This window comes from Asterias rubens, chromosome 21 (assembly GCF_902459465.1).
Source record: "Asterias rubens chromosome 21, eAstRub1.3, whole genome shotgun sequence".
Taxonomy (NCBI): Eukaryota; Metazoa; Echinodermata; class Asteroidea; order Forcipulatida; family Asteriidae; genus Asterias; species Asterias rubens.
The window spans coordinates 11563221-11590312 of NC_047082.1; the positions used below are offsets into that span (position 1 = coordinate 11563221).

General features: G+C 38.5%; 1 protein-coding gene across 2 annotated transcripts; it reads left to right on the forward strand.

The window, feature by feature from the left end:
- The first annotated feature begins 2202 nt into the window (after positions 1-2202).
- Positions 2203-26640, forward strand: LOC117304650 (biorientation of chromosomes in cell division protein 1-like 1). 2 transcript variants are annotated; one of them, XM_033789209.1, is made up of 4 exons: positions 2203-2249; positions 13556-13748; positions 14345-17681; positions 26254-26640. In XM_033789209.1, exon 3 carries the CDS (start codon positions 14356-14358, stop codon positions 17668-17670), a length of 3315 nt encoding a protein of 1104 aa, XP_033645100.1. In that variant the 5' UTR covers positions 2203-2249; positions 13556-13748; positions 14345-14355; the 3' UTR covers positions 17671-17681; positions 26254-26640. The 2 variants fall into 2 exon arrangements, with proteins under 2 accessions (XP_033645100.1, XP_033645101.1); XM_033789210.1 differs by having other exon boundaries at positions 2234-2249; positions 13684-13748.
- Positions 26641-27092: the final 452 nt, after the last annotated feature.

The following is a 27092-nucleotide window of genomic DNA, read 5'->3' on the forward strand; positions in this document are numbered from 1 at the left end:
TATAGAGATATCAATAGTGCCCTCTATTGTCGGAAGTTTTACATCAAACAATTCAATCAGAAATGTTTTCATATTAAACATCCTTAATGACAGTGAACACAATAGGACAGTGTGAGTTTTGCAACAGACTCAATTAACACGGTTACAGTAAGTAAAGCTGACTTTACTTGAATTCTAGAAGGGCACACTAGACTGAAAACAAAAACACTTTGTATAATCATAGGAAACATAGTGAAGCATAGCTTTTGTACCTTTCTCTAGAAAGAATGAAGACAGACTGACAATAGGCCCCTTGTTTGAAACAACCAGGGATGAGACTTTTCAGACTTTTAGCTGAATTCAGACTTTTGATGTCGGCCTGGTGAAGAAAATCAGACAATATTTTGTCCATTGTAATCTATAACTTCAGGGGTTTCCAAAAGGTAGAATTGCCGTAATTTCAACATACCTTTGAATTTGTATCCAAGTTTCAGTCTTTTTCGTTAGTTAATGACTTTCACCCCTGAACAACAGCAAACGGATAAAGACAGGACCGTCGGACGCAGAGAGCACTCAACCCGATTGAGTTGGCATAGTTGTTTGAGATTTCAGCTTAACACATGTAAATAATTGAACAATCAGGTTTTCTCGGTCACATTCAGAAAATGAGCAGCCACTTCATTTTCATGCGTTCGAGTTAAAGCTGTTTTGCCTCTCCAGTCGTTACTGCGTTTCAAATTCAGAATTCGGCCATTCAATTTCGTTTTAAGTCGATTCAAATTCCTTCAGCACTCTGTTCAATTTAACGTATCGTCATTCTTTTTCGTGGCACACACGCCTCAAGAAGCGTTGCGAATTTGAATGCTGCTTTGATGAATTGTTTAATTGAATGATTATTTTGTTAAATCGAATGACGCAACATTATATTTGACTAATCATTAAACGAAATCGAATGACACTTTTCAGTAGCATTCGATTTCGCGCGAAATAGAATAGCTGGGTGGTTAATTAATTGGCTGCTCATTTGCCAAAATTGACCGATAAAACCTATTTATTCGTGATGTATAAACTGAGGTGGCGAAATTTATAACCAATGTCAACATTGCGGTGTGTTTTGGAGGTAGAATTAGTATAGGTTCATTTTGACGCAGTTTCCAAACATGACTTGCCGTGGAACAAATACGGCTCATAGATTTTAGAAGTAACAGTGGCTCCGAGAGTCAGGATTGAAACAGTTTCAAGACGTGAAGCGTCGCGATGATCTGAACATCTGATGGCTCATAAAAGTAACAGTTTTCCTTGAGTCAGGATTGAAACAGTTTCAAGACGTGATGCGTCGCGATGATCTGAACATCTTACGGCGAAGTAATAGTTCTCTTTGAGTCAGGATTGAAACAGTTTCAAGACGTGATACGACGCGATGATATTAGCATCTTACGGCTTATTTATAAGTAATAGTTCTCCTTGAGTCAGGATTGAAACAGTTTCAAGACGACGATGCGTCGCGACGATCTGTACATCTTACGGCTCATAGAAATATCAGTCCTCCTAGAGTCAGGATTGAAACAGTTTCAAGACGTGATGCGTCGCGACGATCTAACATCTTACGGCTCATAGAAATTATCTTGGAGTCAGGATTGAAATGAATTCGGTGCTCTTAACCGCTGTGCCACGGCTCTTAACCGCTCGGCCACGAAACAGTTTCAAGACGTAAAGCGTCGCGATGACATCTTACGGCTTATCAAAGTAACAGTTCTCCTTGGGTCAGGATTGAAACAGTTTCAAGACGTGATGCGGCGCGACTGTTCTAACTATTTATTATTTTACTAAGACGTGACGTCAGCCTCTATACAAATAAAATAATTGAGCCGATATCTTCTTGTCCCTATCAGCTACTTAATTAAACCCTTTTTACAAAATTTTTGTAAAAAGGGTTTAATTAAGTAGCTGATAGGGACAAGAAGATATCGGCTCAATTATTTTATTTGTATAGAGGCTGACGTCACGTCTTAGTATAAAAAAAATGATGGCCTCGTACTCGTGATTTTTAGAAAACAAACGTTGCAGATAATCAACAGCGCCCCCTATCTTGAAAAAGTTTAGAAATTTAGACTGGTAACCCACCATAACCTATCCACATAGCGTAATACTTGTCTAAGATCCATATTGAATTTAATCCCACACTCAATCTGATTTTACCGTTAATTTTTGTGTCATCAACAACTGTTTTGATCTGAGTCGGTGAATGCGGGAGCGTGAACATTTCTAAGGTAATTTCACATTATTTGTTTTAGTTGAAAAATATATGATTTAAAAAGATTTTATGACTGTCTTATGTGTTAGAGTGTCATTTATGTTTCTGACAGTGTGGATGGGTAAATTGTATGTCTTTTCAAAAACAAATTTTAGAACGCAGTTATTGACGACGCTGCACGGGCAAACCGCTGCCCAGCTGACTGCCCCTGCTGAGTGTAGGTGCCGCCGTAGTCAGGTAGCGTGAACCCGGGTGTAGTCTTCCTGATGCCGCGTTTTGCAATCACGCACTCGGAAGACGCAAGCGAGAAAAATCTATATTCTATTGTCTTGTTTGTAGTTATGATCTGTCTGTAAGAAATTAATGATTTGTTTGTATTTACTTAGTCATTGACTCACTGTATTTTTTTCTGTCTTTTGAATAATTAAAATATGACATGCCAGTGACCAGTCTGTGTAGAAATGCTGATGATCTGTCTCATGTCTGTGTGACTGTGAAATGATTTGGATTAATTGTTCATCTACATCTATGCCGGTACTCCCTTTTTTATATTACTGCCTTTATAATAATATAATATATATTGTAAAGCATTTATCAGTCGCTATACAAAGAACAGAGTGCCTGACAAAGGGAGGGGAATACAAGAACAAAAACAAAAACGTAAACAGGCCAATAGATACACAAAAAGAGGAGCAAATTAGGATGGTTCTGGAAATAAAAATGTCTTGAGGAGGCGTTTAAACACAGCCAACGCTGCAGCTCCTCTCAGGCCCGTCGGCAGCGCGTTATTCAGTACAGAAGAAGAAAAAAAGTTCACAGATTTACAAACAACTTACGGGGTTTACAGAAGGTAATGGTGAAAGACTTCTCTTGAAACGTTATTCCATGAAATGCTTTACTTTTTGAGAAAACATTAAAACAATATCAATTCGTTATATCGAGAATTACGGATTTATTTTAAACACCTCATGACACGGCGAAACGTGCGGAAACAAGGGTGGGTTTTCCCGTTATATTCTCCCGACTCCGATGACCGATTGAGCCTAAATTTTCACAGTTTATAATTTTATATATGTTTTATTTTTGCGGAGGCCTATAAAAACCAGCTCAAACCTGAGAACTGAAAGGGTAATTTGTATATAAATTTTAAGCCCCCACAAGTTACTAAAGATGATTGTGGCAATCTTCCCGACGGCCGGAAGGCAGGAGGGTTACGAGATCGGTTCGAGCGACAAGTTACAATTTGGTCAAATATGTACAATTTAGACAGCCAGTCACCAGATTTGCCCTATTTTTACCACTTTCGAAAATTATGACACAAATTCTGAGTGTGGCAATCAAAATAAACCTGCTGTATTATCGCGCTCAAAAACCTTGACACTGACAATGTTTAAAAACGCATTCTTATTTTACTAGATAGTGGTCATGTACATTCATTAGAAACATATTTGAGTGTAAAACTAAATGAAAACTGAATTCGAATTGTCTAATCATTTTCATTTTAATACAGAGTTAAATTCCTACCGGCGTCAGTGTCAGTGTCTGCTCATAAAAATAAAAAGTACAGGATGAGTTTTGTAATAATTTGTTTAAAATAAACAAATAACTGTAAATTAAGTAAGTAAATAAAAAGTTACTTGAACCAAAAGTGTGGCATTAAAAAGTTTACTTGAAAAATGTACGAAGATACGTTTTAAAGTTGATTTTTTAATGGCATACATGTAATGAAAGTTATTTTTTTGAGAGACTTTCAATACCATTTCCTGAATAGAACGAATAGATTAAACAAATTAATCTGCATCATGGCCATTCACATTTTATTGAGAAAGAAAACAACACTTTTTGGTTGGTTTTATAAGAACTCCCAGGAACACAACCAAAATGCAAAGTGCTCAAAATTATTAGCCGAGTGACACCCAGTCCACAGTAATTGCTGTGGTGCCCCGTGCTTTTGCTGTGGTGCCCTTTGAATCGAGCCTTACCAGAGGGAAAGGGCCAGAGTGAAGTTCAAAGCCTGCACATTATTCATGTGAAACACTTATGGGTAGTTTCACAAGAGGTCACAATAAAAACACTGTACAGTATTGGTAATTGTCAACGTCCAGTCTTTTCACTTGGTGTATCTCAACATGAATAAAATAACAAGTTTTGTGACAGTTTGAGCTCAATAGGTCGTCAAAGTTGCGAGATAATACTGAAAGAAAAGACACCCTTCCCTTGTCACACAAAGTTGTGTGCTTTCAGATGCTTGATTTCGAGACCTCAAAATCTTAAACTGAGATCAAATTTGTGGAAAAATTACGTCTTTCTCGAAAACTATGTACTTCAGAGGGAGCTGTTTACCCCTCACAATGTTTTATACTATCAACAGCTCTCCAACTTGTAACATTCATTACCAAGTAAGTTTTTATGCTAACAACTATTTTGAGTAATTTCCAGTAGTGTCCACTGCCTTTTTAAAGCAAAATTGATTTGTAACAGTCATGGAAAGTTGTGTCCTTCATTGTATTTTTTTTTTCTAGTTCACATCTTTCAAAAACTATTATCAATCCATTGAAGTATCTGCTCCACAAATCCTATGTTTGAGTGAAAGTTTTGGGGAATTCAATCTGTTTACCAAGTAGGTCTACATTCCATTCATACTCAGAGTCAGGAGACATTTCCCCAAAGAGCTACCCCACTTACATGACAAACTGGTCTTTTCTTTAGATTCCTTTATTAAGCACAGGGCAATTACATGTAGTAAGGTGTGTGTGCAAGGTCGTGAACCTTGTGGCCTTAAAGCCATTGGACACTTTCAGATCAGAAAAAAAAATTAAAAGTTCACAGATTTACAAATAACTTACAGGGTTTACAGCTAAGGTAATGGTGAAAGACTTCTCTTGAAATATTATTCCATGAAATGCTTTACTTTTTGAGAAAACATTAAACCAATTCTCGACATCGAGAATTACGGATTTATTTTAAACACATGTCATGACACGGCGAAACATGTGGAAACAAGGGTGGGTTTTCCCGTTATTTTCTCCCTACTCCGATGACCAATTGAGCCTAAATTTTCACAGGTTTGTTATTTTATACAAGTTGTGATACACGAAGTGTGGGTCTTGGACAATACTGTTTACCGAAAGTGTCCAATACACAACACACAAGTGGCTTTAATACTGAATTGACAAAAAGGACAGAATTTTAATGTTCCTACAATTTCAAATACATAATAATAATAATAATATTGAAGTCTTATAGTAATATGTACATGTATCTACCAAACAAGGTACTCAAGGCGCTGAGTATATAATACAAACTTTCAGAAAGAAAGGTTCTGCAGTGATGAATTCTGAGACCCTATTATTTAGCACCTTATAAGGGTTTTACAAGGTGCTACGGCGCATACAGCAGCCACAGCCAGGAACACCGGGGCGAACCCCTTCTCTTTTCGATAAGTGTACTGGGTTCTTTTACATGCGATACACAACACATGGGACCCACGACTTTACGTCCCATCCGAAGGACGAAGCAAGGGTTAGGTGTCTTGCTTAAGGACACGAGTGTCACGGCTGTGGATTCGAACCCACACTCTGCTGATCAGAAACACCGTGCAGTTTGAATTCGGTGCTCTTAACTGCTCAGCCACGACAGTTCCATATCGATGCTCCTGTCGATTTTGGCTTATATTTGAACCAAACATTATACAAATTTTAACCCTACACTGTGTCATGTAGTCCTCTAGCTGATTGAAACAACCCTGCTTGTTTTTTTACAGGGCTCGAGGAAAACTGATTAAATGCTTTACATTTAGGCCCTACATTTCTTGGTGTTTTGGTATAAAAAACAAATAATATTTGTTAGGCCTAATCCCAGATGCAAATTTAACATACACTTACAATACAAGTAGAGTGTATCGTCAATGGACAATATCTTTATATTCACTACCATTTTTAATGTTCAGATAAACATTTACACACTAAAAAAATTAAGTTAAACATTAAATTTGATTTATAACTTATGCATCTGAAAATGAGGATATTATATAGATCGCACAGTCTATAGTAACCCACAGGGCAACTTGAGAAGTGGCGTTCACTAGCCTACAACAGTTTCTACCAGACAATGTACACCCAGCCAGTGTTAAGGGCGAGCCCTAAATAACATAACAACACATTGTCCCTGATGGCCTCTTGTCAACACCTTTATTTGACAGCTCCACGAATTGCAAACTCATTGAACTATTACTACATACACCTACATGTATGTACATGTAAGTAAGATTTGAAACTTTGCATGGTGGAAATACAATAAAGACAGGTTTGCGGTAACACCATGTAATGACTATCTCTAATGAGTTGGGGTGGTTCTGAAAAGAACCGTTGGTTTCAACTCGACGTTTCGATCAGTATGCTCTTCTTCTAAACGTCATATTCAATGGGAGACTTTCTGGGACGATAGAGGGCAGCAGACTTACCGGGTAAATCCATTGTTCTCAGAATTATGCGCATGTTCAGAACTACGTAAACAATGGAAATTTACCCGGTATGTCTGCTGCCGCCTAGCGTTGGAAAGTCTCCTATTAGGTCTATAGAAAGGTTTGTGGTAATACCATGTAATGACTATCTCTAATGAGTTGGGGTGGTTCTGAAAAGAATCGTTGGTTTCAACAATGCGAAGGTCCGAGAGTGTGTTGAATGTTGAGCGTCTAGCAATAAAGTAACCGCCCTGGTCCAGCTGTCTTATTCTGTAGTGTTTAACGGTGTCACCATCTCGTACTGTGTAAATAATAAAAAATCATTTTCATAGTTAGAAGTTTTAAGATCTAGAAAAACTGTAACACTAACAGGCCTTGAACTTTGCTCTTGAAGGAGTAAGGGAAAAACAAATTATAACTTTAACTCTGGAGTTTCAACGTTGGAGTTGAAACCAACGGTTCTTTTCAGAACCACCCCAACTCATTAGAGATAGTCATTACATGGTGTTACCGCAAACCTTTCTTTACACCTATGTATTTCATTGCGAAAAGCCTCAACTGGCCCGATATTATTCAGTTAGGCCTGATAGAGTAACCTTCACAACAAATAAATAACTGCCATTTGCTCTCCTCAAATAAAGTTCAAGGTCTGTAAAATAATGCTTGGGGATTTAGGGCTAGTCTAACATATTTGACCCTCCCATCAACCCACTGGATGGACCCCCTGCCTGTTTTTTAAAGAAGTATAAACTTTTAGTAGACACACATAGCCCTGATGTTGTAATTCAACTCTTCCATAATGTTTGACATAAATTTATTATTAAAGGCACTGGACACTATTGGCAATTGTCGAATTGTCGAAGACCAGTATTTGGTGTATCTCAACATTAATGCACAGTATTTGGTGTATCTCAACATTAATGCACAAAATAACAAACCTGTGAAAATTTTAACTCAATCGGTCGTCAAAGTTGCGCGATAATAATGGAAGAAAAACACCCTTATCACAGAAAGTTGTGTGCTTTCAGATGCTTGATTTCGGGACCTCAAAATCTAATTTTGAAGTCTCAAAATCAAATTTTGTGAAAAATTACTCCTTCTTCAGAGACAACCATTTCTCACAACGTTTTATGTCATCAACAGCTCTCCATCCATTGCTTGTTACACACTAAGTTATTTTGAGTAATTACCAATTAGTGTCCACTGCCTTTAAGAGTCAAGTTTATTCAACCTGCAGCCATCATGGGAGGTGAAAAGTTTGTCATAACTCACCAGCTGTACTTCGGACACCTTGATACTGAATGTCTGGCTCCAATTCGCATTTTCTTGGCTCTGCTTAATCCCGGATACGCTTTAGGGCGCCTTGTATTTTAAGAGCAAGTTCTAAGGGTGGAGTACAGTGTGTAAGCAGAGCCTCTTTTTGTTCTAATGACAGTCCATTCTCTAAAACAGATCCATGATTTTCTTTTCTTAATGGTGATTTATGTCTATCATAAACACCCAATGTACATGGCTAGCAAGAGTGATTGGGAATTATTTTATTTTCCAATGAAGGATCCAAGTGAAGTCCAAGGTCAAATTCAGTTTTGTGGTCCAACACTCATTCCCAATTTAGCTAATTAAAGTCATGGTGAAGGTCTAAACAAAGTCTCTAACCTTCGTTAAACCAAGATGTAAAATGCGATGTTTGATTGATCATAGTAGAGCTTTTAATACCCTTCAAGGCTTCAAGTGAATTTGTTTTTCGATTTTGATCCTGATGTTGCAACACGGCTTCTGGTCTAGTCAACTTTTGAGCAACAAGCCCCGTGGTCTGTGGATTTTGTCTTCCAAGTTCTAGCCCTGGGTCTTCACCAGTCCAAAGTATGACCCTACAGTGTAAATTGTACCTTTCCATGATCCTTTCCCTAGATGTTTTTTAAAGGCGCCAGACACCTTTGGTAATTGTCAAAGACCAGTATTCTCACTTGGTGTATCCCAACATATTATTATATGCATAAAATAACAAACCTGTGAAAATTTGAACTCAATTGGTTTTAGAAGTTGCGAGAGAATAATGAAAAGAAGAAAAAAACACCCTTGTTGAAGAAGTTGTGTGCTTTCAAATGCTTGAATTTGAGACGTCATCTGAGGTCTCAAACTCAATTTAAATATTTTGAGAAATTGCTTTCTTTCTCAAAAGTTACGTTACTTCAAAGGGGGCCGTTTCTCACAATGTTTTATACATTGTACTATCAACAGCTCTCCATTGCTCATTACCAACAAGGTTTTTATGCTAACAATTATTTTGAGTAATTACCAATAGTGTCCGTGCCTTTAAAGTAAGTGAATACAATTTCTAGGCAGACTGACAGTAAGTCCTTTTGACATGTAGCAATGACAGGTGATATAATAAAGGAAAATTTAGCTGTCACTTTGTATTTTCTCGACTAATTCTTGAAGTGAGAGTAATATTTGAGTGGGGTCGAGGTCTTGGACGTGAAGCTTTGAAGAACAGTGATGTCAAGGAAAGGGTTGGTGTATGTGTCAACAATGTGATCAAAGGCTACTTATTGGAAACCAAGAAATGTTGTGGCTGGAAAAAAAATGTGAAACTCAATGTCTGTTTGTCACTTTTTGTGATGGCTTTTTTTGGCTTAAAGACAGTGGACACTATTGGTAATTTGTCAAAGACCAGTCTTCTCACGTTGTGTATCTGAACATGCATAAATTAACCTGTCAAAACTTGAGCTCAATTGGTCGTCGAAGTTGCGAGATATTAATGAAAGAAAAAACACCCTCTGTGCCACACGAAGTTGTGTACTTTCAGATGCTTGATTTCGAGACCTCAAATTCTAAATCTGAGTTCTTGAAATCAAATTCGTGGAAAATGACTTCTTTCTCGAAAAGTACGTCACTTCAGAGGGAGCCGTTTCTCACAATGTATTATACTATCAACCTCTCCCCATTACTCGTTACCAAGTGAGGTTTGATGCTAATAATTATTTTGAGTAATTACCAATAGTGTCCACTGCTTTTACAACAAACAACTTGGTAGTAGTTTTTAGTCAGGAGTAATGACAATCCTGCCAGCTTGGCCAGCTAGGTTTGTTCATGAAATAAAATCTAAACTTTGATTTTTGTTGACCCACCCAAAATTTAAAAACGAGGAAAAAATATGTAAAGTACTGTCAGCACTCGGCACACAACATTGAAATTGGGGGCAAAGATATTCCTCCAAGGTTAAAATAATAATGTATTGCCCGGTCCCCCCCCCCCCCCCCCCCAAGATACAATTGGTCAAATCTTCCTCTATGGTCAAATCAAGGATGAGAATTTAGAACATAAATCTCTCCCTATAAACTACTTCCAGTAGAGCAGTCATCAAAAACAAACAGTGACTATTAATAAGTGGCCATGGAATTTCTGGTATTCTACCAGCCTTGCAGTGGGTTTGTCTCTAAACCTGAAACACAATCCAAAGTGAAACACAGTCCAAAGTACATTGCTTCCTCCATGGTACATGTATTTGGCATTATTATTAAGTATGAATGGTATTCTACCAGCCTTGCAGTGGGTTTGTCTCTAAAACTGAAACACAATCCAAAGTGAAACACAGTCCAAAGTACATTGCTTCCTCCATGGTACATGTATTTGGCATTATTATTAAGTATGAATGATCAACCCAAAAGGGCCCTACAATGATGCACTTTTCTCTGGAAATTAGTCATCAAGAAAAGTTGGTTACATACAATGTAAAACATTGTTGGCGGGCTTTCATATGAAAGGATTTTAAAGGCAGAGCTTGTACTTTTGGTGTACATCAATGACCATAAAATTTTACTTGATAATGAGCATGGGAGAGCTATTGATATTTCCAACACTGTTAATTTGAATTAGCCCCGTTTGAGGTAATAGTTTCAGATAAAGAGGCGATTTTTCACACAAAAGTTTGAACCTGAGAAAGGCTTCAGGCGTGTAAAGTTTTCAACGAGCATCTGAAGGCAAAAGATTCTATGCAACAAAAAACAAGGGTGTTTTTTCTTCTTTTATATCTGCAAATTTGATGACCAATTGAGCACTAATTTGCAAAGGTTTGTTACCTTGATGCAGAGCATTTTGGGGTGTACATATGTGTACATCATGTATGTTACACCAAGTAAGGATTCCATTGTTATACCCAAAGTACTATACACTGGCTTTAACTTTTGTGGGAGTGAATATCGAAATAAAGGATAGGCCTAACAATCCATTGTCATGACCCAATTATATATGATTCAGTTCATGTTGTAATTGTGATTTAAATATTCCCTTCTGAAAAAAAAATACTACGGTTGACATTGTAATGTTGACTCACTTCTCAATAGCTGTTGGTTACATAAACAAACTTGAGACCTTGGCAGAAAGAAGTGGGAATGAGTATTGTAATTTCTAAAATAGGATAGAAGTTGAAGTGGGGAAGCAGGCACTGTTGAAAGAAATATAGCTTTTATTATCTTGTGTCAAAATGATCCAACAGTGGCTTTTGGGCTTACAAAATTTTTGGGCAATTCCACAGAAGATGTAATGTTACTTCTAGGCTAGTTCAATGGGCTCCATTACGCACAGAACTCCATTGCAATAAAGCAGAGCCATAAATTTGGCCCAGGTAGCATCTCACTACTTTCTTTATATCATAGTACAAGTACGGACGTACAATGTACAGTCAAACAGCGGCACTGCGCAGACATAACGTATTCTGAAACCTACATCTACTGTCAATGCCAGTATGTGTCTATTATGTGACTCCCTGATGGAAAGGTTGTCCAATGTCTCCGATCCATAGAGCCCTTACGGGCCTCTACTGACAATCAGTAGAGTAGTGGGCCCATGCCAGGCAATTGTCAGATTTCTATTCCAGTCTATTGTACTATGTAGGTTGACCATATTGAATAAATTCACACACTGTCAAGACTGTCTACACTCAATACTCAACATGCAAACAAATGCTGTGCCATGATCATTTATATGAAGATGAAGATGTATTCAGAAGATTTAACAAGGCATGAATGAATAGTTGTTGCATGGTGTGAAAAACTGGCTACATTGTATTTCGTACATCGAGACTGAAGTGATGTTTGTAGGCCTACAATACTACAATGTAGGATGGACAAAAATATATGATAAATTGAATGCCACAGTAACTGTGTAATCTCTCTAGAATTACTTTCTAATACTCTGGTATGCGGCACCTGACACTAGAATTCTTCTAGACTATAAATTATTTAAAGCCATTGGACACTTTAGGTTACAGTTGTGTCCAAAGGCCCACACTTCTCAGACTGTATCACAACTGATAAAAAACATAGCAAACCTGTGAAAATTTAGGCTCAATCGGTCATCGGAGTCTGGTGAAAATAATGGGAAAACCCACCCTTGTTTCCGCACGTTTTTGCCGTGTCATGACATGTGTTTAAAATAAATCCGTTATTCTCGATACCGAGAATTGATAATTGTTTTAATGTTTTTTTCAAAAAGTAAAGCATTTCATGGAATAATATTTCAAGAGAAGTCTTTCACCATTACCTTCTGTAAACCCTGTAAGTTATTTGTAAATCTGTGAACTTTCATTTTGTTTTCTGTTCCGTCAGTTTTCTTATCCCTATGTATAGGCTTTACAATTCTAAGATCAATGAAATACTTAAATTTGTTTTCTTGTCTCATTGTGCTTTAAAGGCAGTGGACACTCTTGGTAATTACTCAAAATAATTATTAGCATAAAACGAGTAATGGGGAGAGGTTGATGGTTTAAAGCATTTCGAGAAACGGCTCCCTCTGAAGTGACAGTTTTTGAGAAAGAAGTCATTTTCCACGAATTTGATTTCGAGATCTCAGATTTAGAATTTGAGGTCTCAAAATCAACCATCTTAACGCACACAACTTCGTGTGATAAAGGGTGTTTTTCTTTGACGATCAATTGAGCTCAAATTTTCACAGGTTTGTTATTTCATGCATATATAATGTTGATTAGTTACACCAAGTGAGAAGTGTGTCCAGTGTCTTTAAGTGATTTCCAGGGTCCAAACACTATGATGTTGCAATGAAAAAAATAATACCACCAGACTTGTCCTGTCTTGAGTTTACTGGCCTGGCATTAAAATCACTGGCATCGGGCCAGTGGTCCTATGTAAAATCCTGGTTAACACCATGCTTCACTTACACCGACCCCCCTCCCCCACCCCCCCCCCCAAAAAAATAAAAATAAAATAAAATTAAAAAAATAACAAACAAACAAAAACAAAACATGTTTAGCGTCCCCGCCTGCTTCCTTTTTATAGGCCGCCTCCTTTTTTCCCAAAAGAGACAGCGCTTAAGATTTTGTTGCCATTAAATATGACTGTAGCACTGCAGTGTAATTTCTTATCATCACACCCTCTGCTTTTTCCTCATCAATGAAAACAAACCTAACAAACAAACAAACAAACACAAAACATGTTTAGCGTCCCCGCCCGCTTCCTTTTTATAGGCCGCCTCCTTTTTTTCCAAAAGGGACGGCGCTTAAGATTTTGGTGCCATTAAATATCACTGTAGCACTGCAGTTGTCATTTCTCATTATCACACCCTCTGCTTTTTCCTCATCAATGAAAACAAACCTAACAAACAAACAAACAAAAACAAAACATGTTTAGCGTCCCCGCCCGCTTCCTTTTTATAGGCCGCCTCCTTTTTTTCCAAAAGGGACGGCGCTTAAGATTTTGGTGCCATTAAATATCACTGTAGCACTGCAGTGTCATTTTGTATCATCACACCCTCTGCTTTTTCCTCATCAATGAAACAGGAAACAAATCACTTAATACACAGACTGCTAACCCGTGTGAATGTGTTTTCTTTCATGTTCTCAGGAGATAGTGTACAACTAGCTGACAGAAAGCCAGCGTCTGTATGAATGCATGACAATAAAATGGCTAATGCAGCACTCTGGGATTATTTCTAGATGAATGGATTACAAAGATTGACTCATCCTATACAGTTATTGTGGTATCCTGATGCTGGAAGTGGCTGCAGTTCTACACTAGATCTATACCTAATATACAGGTATGCCATGGTGTTATTTTTATTTCTTTTAAGAACATGTTTTAAAAAGGCAATCTTGAACCAGCTGTGTTTGTGTGCATTTTAACGCTACATCATACAATGTACATGTACGTCATGTGGACATGAGAACGAAAGGTTCACATAAATGTAGGGACTTAAAACACTATGTAGACCTGTACATCCCCACACTCACATGACTCAATACACAATGTAATAACAGCGGTGAAGAATGGATTTTCCTTAAGTGTACAGAATGGTAGACCACTCTAGTAAATTTGACTTTGATCAACCCTAAGTCAGTGTTTGTTTTTTTAAAACTTACCTTTGGTTATTATTGACTTGTTTCAGCCACATTGTGAATACTTAACCCCAATGTACTTGTTTTCAAATCCCTTGGGGTCACATAGACCTTTTCGTAAATACTGGGGCGTAAAGCTTGGAATTAGGTAAATTGTTGGCCAGCTGGTGATCAAATTTGATCCATAGGTCTGTGTATATTGATGCAAGACTAACTGACATTTGTCCAGCGAACCACTGTTCAGGGAGAATGCTTCTCATAACAAGTCACTTTTACCATCTCCTTTTTTATCTCTCAGAAAAAATCAGAATGGCTGTAACATCTAAGGTGTCTGCGACCACAAGTTTCCCTCTCCGCATTCTCAACGCAGGACCCAGTTTCATCCGAGAAGCGCCCACAAAGGATCATCACAAACTAGGGCATAAATCGGCCATGGAGCGATTGGCTGAGAGCCGTGCCAAGTTTGTTCGAACGGGAAGCGGTGAGGAGTTGGACGACGCCAAAGGAAACGAGAACAGAACGAAGCCAACAGAAATTAGAACGTCTCGTGTTACCGCCAGTCAAGAAAGCCATGTATTCAAAGCAGTGCCATATTATGTCTGTGGAGATGACGGTGACAGAGGTCCACATCTGCCAAAGAAAACTTGTCCCCCTCCCCCTGTTCCTGACAAATCAGATGTAAGGAAACCGGAAGTATCAGCGTTAAGGAAAGGAAGCAGAGATCGAACGCTTGAGATTGTTGCAGCCTCTTTAGCGCTCAGCGAGAAGAACAACAGCTCCTCGGACGACGACGTTCTTAATCCCTCTCCGAATCATCTTCTCGTCTCGTCCGCTTCAGCCTCCCCGCAGAGCCCCAGAGAAGCTTCAAGTGTAGGTAGTCGTGTCCGAAAGTTAAAGGCGCAGTTTCAAGCGATCGGCTCTGCGGAGAGTGAGAGCGACACAAGTCAGGGTAGAAAAACGCCAACGGAAAAATCGGGGAGCTCGCCGAAATCATTCCACTCATGGAAAGGCGGTAGAGAAACAGATCATACAACAATCAGAAACTCAAGAAAACCTCAGTTAAGTCTTAAATCAACAGAACCAGTCAAAAACGGCCAAGAAGAGGTTGCTCACCCTCCGGCAAGAAGGTCCTCTTCAAGTGAAGACAAGAGTCATCTTAGTGAAAGACAAGTAACTGCGGAACCTAAAACAAACCATCAAACTGACCTGACAAGACGACAGATTGAACGCTTCAAAGCACAGCATGCCATGAAGGAGGGCTGTCAAAAACGCAAGGTCAATAAGATTGTCCTCAAGCCCCGGAGTCGGGTCTCAGAGAGATTGGAGCGAAGCTTAGCCGCAATTGAGCCAACTTATAAGATGTCATCAATAACAGTTAATGAAAGAGCGCCCACATCCACTGATGAAACTGATCACTGTCACCCCATATTACATCTTGAAAAGCACTCTCTTGGTAGTAATGCAAATCCCAGACATAAACACTCTCAAGAAATTGTTGCCGGAAATTGCAAGACTCAGAAGACGCTCCATGCCAACAATCATGAGGTGACTGAAGCGATGAAGTCTGACGAGCTAGCCAGATTGATGGAAAGCATGGAACATAAATCAACTGAGCCCTCCTCTGACACCAAACCATCTGGTTCAAGACATCCCATCCAACATGTTAGAGAGAGGGTCTCCAAGATGAGGCTAGAATCAGACGATCCGAAAGAATCTTCCTCCACCATGGATGTCAACCACCGAAGAGCAAAATCAGATCTAGATCGCAGCAATCTCGCGAGAAGTTCATCGGAGACAAAGCCAAATCGGGTCAGACACTTAAGTCACGACGATCAGCTGAGGCCAGAACAGGACTTCCCTCATCAACAGCAAAAAAGAAAAGTCTCGGCACCGTCGGTTTCCCATCAACGTGTCAAATCCAGTCCAGACACCCTTGAGAATTTTCAAAAGAAATCCTGGGGGCCCATCAATTTCAATCAGAACCAAGAGTGGGTCACAAAGAGCGACCGAATCACTGGCCGAGAACTAAGAGCTTCATCGACAGTTGTACAGACTCCGAGGACACACGAGCCGAATAAGAATTTGCCAAGACAACTGTTTTCACAAGAAACAGGAATGCATGAACACGCAAAAACGACAGTTAAGAGTTTTCTCTCTGGGGTAATGAGCAGCCCGATGCATCTACAGAATGCCAACGATAAGAATTCTAAAACGGACAACGAGCCTGTTGTGATTGAGGATGGTAATGGAAACCAAATTGGTACGGAAACTTCACAGGGGTTCAGAGGTACATTCAGTCCAACCAGGCCAACAACTACAGGCAGCAAAAATTTAAACTTAAACCTTAACAATCTGGTGGAGAACGAAAAGAACACTGTTGAAGTTTCGTCACAGGTAGCTTCATCTAGAGATGTTGAACTGACTTTAATGACTAGTCAGGAACACCCGTATAAGCAGATCAAATTTGTTGCCCAGGAACCAGTGTCTAATGTGAATGAACATAGAGGAGTCAGGTATCCAGATAAGACTAAGCTACGCCACGTTGATCTTGTTGAAAAACAAAGACATGAGGAGTGCGGTCGAAATTCTAAGTTTGGTCAGAAGGCGGATGTTCCACCATTCAAACACAGCAGAAACGTCGAACCCCGTCATGGTGACAATGAGACAAGTACGAAAGCTGCGGAACCAAGAGCCAAGAAGATTTCTCTTGCGGACTTGCTCAGTAAAGATAATTCGCAAGGAGTGGCAGAAGTTAGTCAGACAAAGGGGACGGAAGTCAGAAGAGGTGCAACCGAATACAAGCGGCACCGACTTCCGTCCAGATCCGATAGAAGTCACGGTGACAATTCAGAGACAGACAGCGACGAAGAGCTGCAAAGGAGTAAAGTCTTGCGCGTCCGCAAGACTCGCGCTGACAGTAAGAAGCAGGATAAATCATTGCAGAATTTGCTCTCAAGGATAATAAACCCCGAAGACGATTTAAACACTCTCAAAAGAGGACAGAAAATCTCGGATCTTAAGAAGTCAGAGCAGGAAGCAACTCAGCAGTCCAAGAGAGATGATAACACTGCAGATATGTCGCATAGCAAACCCTTGTTAGTTAACGTCGCTGGATCATCAGTTCCATGTAGGTACCAGGCAACTAACCTCACCAGACCTTTACTTAATTTGAATATCGCAACTAAAAGCAAATGCAAAGATGCCTTCGTTTCCCCGCCTGCGTCTTTGACCTCCCCTACCAGACGAGACATGCTTCGCCGCCGTTCCAAATCGGATCTTGGGATGAGTCCGAGATGCTCCATCTCAAGTGCTCATTCCGAGGTGGAATATTTCTTCAATCAGATGGGGATGAACGACAGCTTCTTCCAGGGACCCCTCTCCCCGTTACACTACAGCGACGAGGACGACGTGTTCCACAACATGCACGAGTACAAGCACGACCGGGCTGGCTCCTTCAGTACGGAGGACTCGGATAACATTTCTCGGGGGAGTAATGTCAGCAACGAGGGTTTGCATCTTGCCAAGAAGCTCCCGGATACGTCGTCGTCGATCATCACCAAGAACGCCCGTGTCATCAAGTGGTTGTGTCAAATGAGGAAGGCTCGTGCATCCAGCATCTCCTGATCGCAGATGATGTAAGTCTGTTATCATTTCTAGATTGTAGAGACACTATTTATTAGGTTTTTTCAAAGCAAAGTCTCCTCATGAACATAATTAACTAGCAATAATATAGAGGTAATAAGTAGTGAGGCGTCTTGTAAAAGTGCTGGAATGTTTTTTTTTTAACACCCAGGTATATTGAGCAAAAATTACATCATGCATAGCGCAAAGTGTAATTTAGTGTAATTGAATCTGTAAAGTCAAATATCAATAGTATCGGTGTACAATGAACTTATACATAATACTACATGTACGTACACTGTACATTTACTATGTACACTGTACAGGAGTACAGTGTGTAGAATTGTGGAACTAAAAAAGTCATTAGATTAGATAGACTTTACCACTGGGCCGCTATTTACAGTGACAGGCCTACAGCTTGTATTTTAAACATGATTGAGGTAAGAATGGATGCTGAAATTTGTTGACGTTGCACAGAAATATTGACATCATTGATGAAGAATTTGAACAACAGGAGTTCAATGGCATTAGTCATTTTATACCACCAGTACATTTGCAGTGCTACATGTACATGTTGCATGTACGTATCGATAGTCTATAAATCATAGTTTGCCATTTTGCAAATTATGCAATTTTGTCTATGTTGAAAACACAGTGCCCCAAAACAGTGATATTTTTGTTGACATTTTTACTAACAAACTTTGATAAAATAAATGAACAATATAGCAATGTCTGGGCCTTTTTTTTGGTCCCTAAAGAAGGGTAAAAATGTCAAGCTGTCAAATTTGAAAACAACCAACCGAGTCAATTGGTTGTTTTTAAATTCAACTGAAGAAGATACATTTTCTATGATGGTGGGATGAGGAATTTAAAGACAGTGGACACTATTGGTAATTGTCAAAGACCATACTTCTCACTTGGTGTACCTTATTATATACATGAAATAACAAACCTGTGCAAATTTGAGCTCAATCGGTCTACGAAGTTGCGAGATAATAATGAAAGAAAAAACACCCTTGTCACATGAAGTTGTGTACACGTTTAGATGGTTGATTTCGAGACCTCAAGTTCTAAACTTGAGGTCTCGAAATCAAATTCATGGAACATTACTTCTTTTTCGAAAACTTTGTCATTTCAGAGGGAGCCGTTTCTCACAATGTTTTATACCATCAAACTCTCCCCATTACTTGTAATCAAGAAAGGTTTTATGCCAATAATTACTTTGAGTAATTACCAAAAGTGTCCGCTGCCTTTTAATGAAAATGTATTCCATATAATCTCTCATGAAGCAGGAAGGAATCAATTTAAAAAAAACAAGATTTGGTGTACAATATGAAAACATCAATCTCACTCTCAGTGTTTTTTTTTCGTGTTCAAGAACATACTTTGTAGAAAAACACTTTAAAGGCAGTGGACACTATTGGTAATTACTCAAAATAATTATTAGCATAAAACCTTCCTTGATTACGAGTAATGGGGAGAGGTTGATGGTATAAAACATTGTGAGAAACAGCTCCCTCTGAAGTGACGTAGTTTTCGAGAAAGAAGTTATTTTCCACTAATTTGATTTCGAGACCTCATGTTTAGAACTTGAGGTCTCGAAATCAAGCATCAGAAAGCACACAACTTCGTGTGACAAGGGTGTTTTTTCTTTCATTATTATCTCGCAAATTCGATGACCGATTGAGCTCCATTTTTCACAGGTTTGTTATTTTATGCATATGTTGAGATACACCAACTGTGAAGGCTAGTCTTTGACAATTACCAATAGTGTCCACTGCCTTTAATTTTCTTTTTAGTCAATTGGGAGGTTTACTGACCCAAACTTAATACCTTTGGCATTTGTCACAATACACACTGTGCAGCTTTGGAAGTCCTGTAACATCTGAGTCATGTGGTATTGGTAATGCCATTCATGCCATTATGACAGAATTCTATTGTTTATGTCACCTTGCACTTCTGGAAATTGTTTCATACATACTTTCATACATTGTATTTATAGGCACTGGACACCTCTGGTTGTTGTCAAAGACCAGTCTTCTCACTATAGACGATGTGACCTATGTTTACATCCAAACCGCCCTCTGCTGACAAAACACTACGTGATGTTTCGCCGGGCAAAGAGTTGCGTAGTCATAGTAAGATTGCGTACACTTTCTCGCTGGCTGCCAAAACACAAAGGTTTTGCCCGGCGGCATGCGCGCGATTCATGTTATGGTTTTCGTGTGACGTCAGAGGTCACATCGTCTATACACAATTTTGCCAACAGCCTAAAGGCCGGTTTACATGGATTATAGTCGGTCGCGCAATGGTCGCGCGATGGTCGTGCGATGGAAATCTTGCGCGCGATCCTAAAACCTAAAAACCGTGTCTTTTTATGATTGCGCGTCAAGATTTCCATCGCGCGACCGAGTAAACCGGCCTTCATGCTCTCGTTCCTCTCTTGTACAGTAGTTAAAGGCACTGTACAAGCTTGGTAAGTGTCAAAAACCAGTCTTCTCACTTGGTGTATCCCATCATAAGCATAAAATAACAAGCCAGTGAAAATTTGGGCTCAATTGGTCATCAAAGTTGCGAGAAAATGATGAAAGGAAAAAAACACTTTTGTTGGACGAATTTGTGTGTCAGATAGGAATAAAAGACTTCTAGCTAGAAGTCTTTTAATATTTTAGTGAGAAATTACCTCTTTCTCAAAAACTATGTTACTTCAGAGGGAGTCGTTTCCCACAATGTTTGTTACTCAATCAACAGCTCTCCAATGCTTGTTACCAAGTCAGTTTTTAAGTTAATATTTGTTTTGAGTAATTAACAAACGTGTACCTTCCCTTTTTTATAGGCTCCAAGCTTTAAAGTCTTTTATTCCTATGTGAAAGCACACAAATTCGTCCAACAAGGGTGTTTTTTCGATCATCATTTTCTCGTAACTTCGATGACCGATTGAGCCAAAATTTTCACAGGCTTGTTATTTTATGCTTATGATGAGATACACCATGGGATGTCCATACATACTCTATGGATACACCAAGTGAGAACACTGGTCTTTGACAATTATCGTACTAAACGTGTACCCAGTGCCTTTAAATTCTACCATGGAGCAATAGTTTATGGCACCATGGTTCCAACATGTACGAAATGTACATTCATAACTTTGGTATGGTGTGAGCGTATTGTCATTAATTCTGTCATGTCTGTGGGAAGGACCTGTGATGCATCAAACATGCCATTCATATGAGCTGGGAACTCTACCATTAAAACCATTGACCCATACATGTAACTGGGAAGCCAGTTATCACAACCGTTGACAAAAATAAACAAATAACCAGACATGCTAGATAGGTGGGGGTCTATTTGTTTCTTTAAAGCTTAATTCGTAACAGGTTCATGTACATTGTAGAGACGTAATGTTTGAAGCAATATATATAACATAGGCCTACATAAGCAAATGACATATAATTGTGTTGTAGGCCTATCTTTTGATGTTGTGACTGTTAGGGCTGTGTGCTTTAAAAACTCATTAAAAGCCAAACAACTTTTATGAGCCAAGATTTTTAACATTTTGTGCAATGCCATTGTGTGACCTTTTATAACCCTTGTAGAGAATCGCAACTGGTTTATCATGTTTATTGGTGAGATGGAGTTAAATTCACACACTCAAAACAAAAACTAAAATATTTTGTTGGAATTATTCATGTAATGTACATGTATGTCTGAGGGGGGAGGAGTGGAATACAAAGATTTCAAATGTGTTGCACTCGTAGTCCACAGGGCAAATTGAGATGTGGCAATTTAGTTAGAAATTGTACACACCATTGTTGAGAAATGGACATGAGTTACACTTGTAATTTTCCCCAATTTACAAAAACATAACAAACATACAGCATGTACCGTTAGATGTGCATGCTTTTAAGCCACTGGTGAACCTGATGTCAATACAATACCTACTGTGTAGTATGCAGATTTTTATTAATGATATTAAGAAATTAAAGAATGCATTGGTGTACATTTCATAGTTAACACGTACTAAAGTACAAAATTGTGTAAGAAATGAGTGCAAAATTAAATCATTTTAGAAACTTCGGAATCCTACAAATTGAACAATTGAAACTTCAACTCAAATACAGAAGGTTGAAACCCTAGTGTTCCTTCTAACAACAACAAAAAAACACACTTTTAGTTTTAGTTTTGGTTTCAGTAGTAATTTTCCCGTAAGTCTGCGTGCGAAACATGCCTTTTAAAATGATTCTGTGCTTAGATGCAAGTTATTGTTTCACTATGGAATTATGATTGTCAAAATGGCAACAAACACATTTCATCGTTCTAACAAATAATAAAACAGGCCTTTCCCCTACAGTATCACTACATGTAGTTGTGGTTTCAATAGCTACTCATAATGTACAAATTCTACATTACATCTGAAACTTGCCAACATAATCAATGGTCAAGGCTTGTTAAAGCCATTGGACACATTCGGTAAACAGTATTGTCCAAGGCCCACACTTCGTGTATCATAACTTAAAATAACAAATTGTGAAAAATTAGGCTCAGTTGGTCATCGGTGTTGAGAAAGTAACGGGAAAACCCACCCTTGTTTCTGCACGTTTCGCCGTGTCATGACATGTGTTTAAAATAAATTTGTAATTCTCGATATCGTAAAGCATTTCATGGAATAATATTTCAAGGGAAGTCTTTCGTCATTACCTTCTGTAAACCCTGTAAGTTATTTGTAAATCTTTGAACTTTTGTTCCGAAAGTGTGTGGCTTTAAGGCACCCAATGCCATGGTTTGGTTGCCGCCTTCTTGAGAATTTCCCTACAAAAAATATGAAACATTATAGTAGGGGGGTGTACAATAAACATGTGTACATGATGTACATGAGGCTGGGGGGTTGTACAAAGCAAAATTAAGATTGATCTTTAGATGTGTTTAAATTTTCATTGCCGAGCAAAGTAGGATGTCACAATGTATGTACATGTATGTGCACATCTGTACGATACAGACATTGCACATTGCGTAGTCATTAAACATGTTGAAATGAAACTAAAACTATTGCATGGGCTGAAAAGACAGGGTTGTTGACTTGTGTTTGTTGCCGTTTACTAGAAACTAATCAAACAACTTAGTGTATTACATACATTCACAAGTAAGCTTGGGCGATATCACGATATTATCGAATATCGCAGTACTAATTTGGAAACGGTTGCGATATCGGATCGATTTGGTTTTAATAGAAATATCGCCGCGATATCGATTAAATATCGCAATATCGCGATGTATTTCCTAGCTGAGACATCTTGCACCCCATAGGTTTGGAGTAAAACCAGAAGAATAGGTCATTAGAACATGCTATGACTGTCTCTTCTACAACTTTCACTGGGAGTTTGAAGACTGATGATGTCAAATTTAATTAATCGGGATTATATCGAATATCACGATATATTGTCGGCGATATATCGTGAATAAAGTAAATCAATATCGCCCAAGCTTATTCACAAGTTTGTCTGAGTGCTACATGTGTATACATTGTATTTCATCAGCTTCCTTCATTTTCAGAAAATACGAGGAGAGCTACATGTGTAGTAAATTGCTCTCCTTCTTTTTGAGAAGAGCTCTTTGCACGCTTCAGAACCAAACTTGTAGTTGTAGTCTAAAAAATTATATGATTATATTTAACATTCATTTTGGTTTTTACCCATACACCGATGTGTGTTAGCACTGTATACTCTGTCCTTACCCAAGTTCTTTGGAGAAAAAAAAATCACCCCGTAGGCACACTACTCGGGTGGGATTCGAACCAACGACCTTTGCAATTCTAGAGCAGTGTCTTACAAACTAGACCACCGAGATTGCCCGGTAGCTAGAGGCGGTTCGAATCTTATATTTTTAGCAGCGGGTACTGCAAATTATAGATGTAAAAATAAAACATCCATACTGCTGTTTTTAAAGGCAGTGGACACTATAAAATTGGTAATTACTAAAAATATTTATTAGCATAAAACCTTACTTGGTTTTAACAAGTAATGGGGAGAGGTTGGTAGTATAAAACATTGTGAGAAACAGCTCCCTCTGAAGTGGAGTAGTTTTCGAGAAAGAAGTAATTTTCACAAATTTGATTTTGAGACCTCAGACTCAGATTTAGATTTTGAGGTCTCGAAATCAAGCATCTGAAAGCACACAACTTCGTGTGAAAAGGGTGGTTTTTCTTTCATTATTATCACGCAACTTCGACGACCAATTGAGTTCAAATTTTCACAGGTTTACTCATTTTGTGAATATGTTGAGATACATCAAGTGAGAAGACTGGTCTTTGACAATTACCAAGTAGTGTCCAGTGTCTTTAAAGCACACGTGTAGCTCCTGAAACTCGCGTAATAATGACGACTGAGCTGCTGTTTTTAAAGCACACATGCATGACATGCAGCTCCTAAAACTTGCATAATGATGACGACTGAGCTGCTTGATGAAACATCTCTGTTGATCAAAAACACCTGCAATGCTCATCATGTCACAAACAGTATCAGACACACCTTAAAATTAATATCCCATTTCAAACTTCTATTGAAGTCTTCAGTTACAGACTATATATTCCGTGTTCGGCTGACAAATGATCATATAGTAGAGTAATTTAATATGAAACCTAGTGATCTGTGAGGTTTCATTTTGCAAGTAATTAGCTAGGAAATCATTACACCAGATGGTGATTGCAAGCTATTGCTTGTCCCACCAACTGTTTGTTGTAGACGGTGTTGTCAGTTGCAGCACCAAGATAATCAAACCTATCGAATTATAATGAATGGTTGAGTTTATCAGGATTTCAATTCGCAATAGTCAAAACAAGTATCAATCATTTGGCGTACAAGTTATTTTTTTTGCTTTTACAGTTGTTTAGTATGTAAATATTCCCAATTTTTTAACTAATCATTAATTGTTTTAATAAGGGAGTGTAGATTATTAGAAATCCTATACTTTCCTTAAAGAGGAATTTACATTGAAAAGGCCTATCAGACTGATGCCTACATATGTCACAGTAGAGTTTTAGATTCAGTTTTAATATAACTCTTATTATAATTTAACAAAGAGTATAAGTGGTAGGCTTCTAATACATAATCAATGACCAAGGGCATGGGGACAATTGCCTCTGTGAAATATCAGGCCCTCTACTGTCCTGCCAATTATAAGTAACTTAAAGGTAGTGGACACTATTAGTAATTGTCAAAGTCTAGCCTTCACAGTTGGTGTATCTCAACATATGCATAACATAATTAACCTGTGAAAATTTGAGCTCAATCGGTCATCAAAGTTGCGAGATTATACTGAAAGAAAAAAACACCCTTGTCACACGAAGTTGTGTGCGTTTAGATGGTTGATTTCGAGACCTCAAGTTCTAAATCTGAGGTCTCGAAATCAAATTCGTGGAAAATTACTTCTTTCTCGAAAACTATGGCACTTCAGAGGGAGCCGTTTCTCACAATACTTTATACCATCAACCCTCTCCCCATTACTCGACACCAAGTAAGGTTTTATGCTAATAATTATTTTGAGTAATTACCAATAGTGTCCACTGCCTTTAAGGAGAATCAAACGGTACCTGGATAAGGATACTCTCCGTCATGTTGGCAGAGCTTTAGTCCTCTCTCATATTGACTATGGCAATCTCCTTTTATTTGGTGTAACGTCATATGAATTGGACAGAGCTCAAAGATTACAAAATAGTGCAGCTCGTTTAATATTTTCCACACCCTTTAGAGAACATATTACCCCATCACTTAGGGAACTTCATTGGCTACCAATTAGAGAACGAATCCATTTTAAGATTGCTTTTCTCGTTTTTAAATGCTTTAAAGTCACCTGGAAATAGATTTGTTTTTCTTTCAAACATAAGAGTATATATGCTTACGAACAATAAAACAATTTTTTTAGTAATTCTTTGTCACAATTTATATGTTTAAAAAATATATAAAGTTGTTTGGGGGGCTGACTCCGCCTACCCCTTTTGTGATGTCAATCGAGGCAGACTTTGCCTGCAATGCGTATAGTAAACACACGTGCAAAGTACATGTACGTCCAAGTCGTGAGTAGGTACATTTCAAAAAGTGTTTTTCTGCATTCGTAGAAACTCACGACTTGGTCCGTACGTACTTTGCAATTGTGTTTACTCTACGCATTACAGGCAAAGTCTGCCTCGATTGACATCACGAACAGCGCCCTCTCGGGTCGGGGTCTACTCTTAAATTTGTAAATAACATAAGAACTGATTTTTTAAAACCTTATGTTTATTCACATTCCACTCATCAAAAGTGACAAAAGCTTCATTTTGAAAAAATACCACTTCCAGGTGACTTTAACAAAACTACACCTCATTGTATTACCACTTTACTGTCACATTACACTCCTCCACGATTTCTTCGGTCCACACTAATACTCTATCTGCTTTTCGTAAAGTCCTTAAGACTCACCCTTTTTCCAAGTTAATTTCTTTCTAGTGCGCTATGATCTGGAGGGAATAGCGCCTTATAAATTGTAGTTGTTATCTTTTAAAGTTAAGTGGTAAAATATCTCATTTCAGAATACTTGTTTTGTGTTTTTCAGAGCCTCCTGTAGTGTTGCCATACTGGGAGGTGCATTGGTTACAATTATCGGTGATGGTGAGCTTTTGTAAACTCTGGTTACGATAAGGTTCAGCTACTGATGGCACAACCGCTACCAAGGATTCAACCAAGCAATCAACCTCCTTCCCAGTGGTGAATAATCTCGCTGTGCCACCCCCCCCCCCCCCCCCCCGACCCAGTTTTAATGGCTTGGGAAAACACTGGGTAGTATACCAAAGAGTGCTTGTTTTAAAAGCGTTTAAGCCGTGATAAATGTGTTAGAAGCCTCCTTAATTGTAAGCGGCAAGCAAGAGGCAGAATTGTATTTCATAATTATTTTAAAAAAGAAAAGTAAGCCTTTGGTTTTAAAGGAACACGTTGCCTTGGATCGGACGAGTTGGTCTATAAAAAAGCATTTGAAACCGTTTGTAATGAAATGTATATGGTTGGAAAGATGGTTTAAAAGTAGAATATAATGATCCACACAAGTATCACTCAAAATTGCACTGTTTTCATTTTACGTCGCGAATTAACACAGTCGGCCATTTATGGGAGTCAACTTTTTGACTCCCATAAATGGCCGACCGTGTTAGTCGATGAAGTAAAACGAAAACCACGCAATTTTGAGGCATATTTGTGTAGATCATTGTATTCTACTTTTACAACATCTTTCTAACCATATCAATTTTATAACAAACGGTTACAAACGCTTTTCAAAGACCAAGTCGACCGATCCAAGGCAACGTGTTTCTTTAAGAATCGTTCGGTTGTTTCAATCATATGAAAGTAAAACCTATCCTGTGAATATTTGGATTTAAAAGTTTGTTGAGATATCCCCCA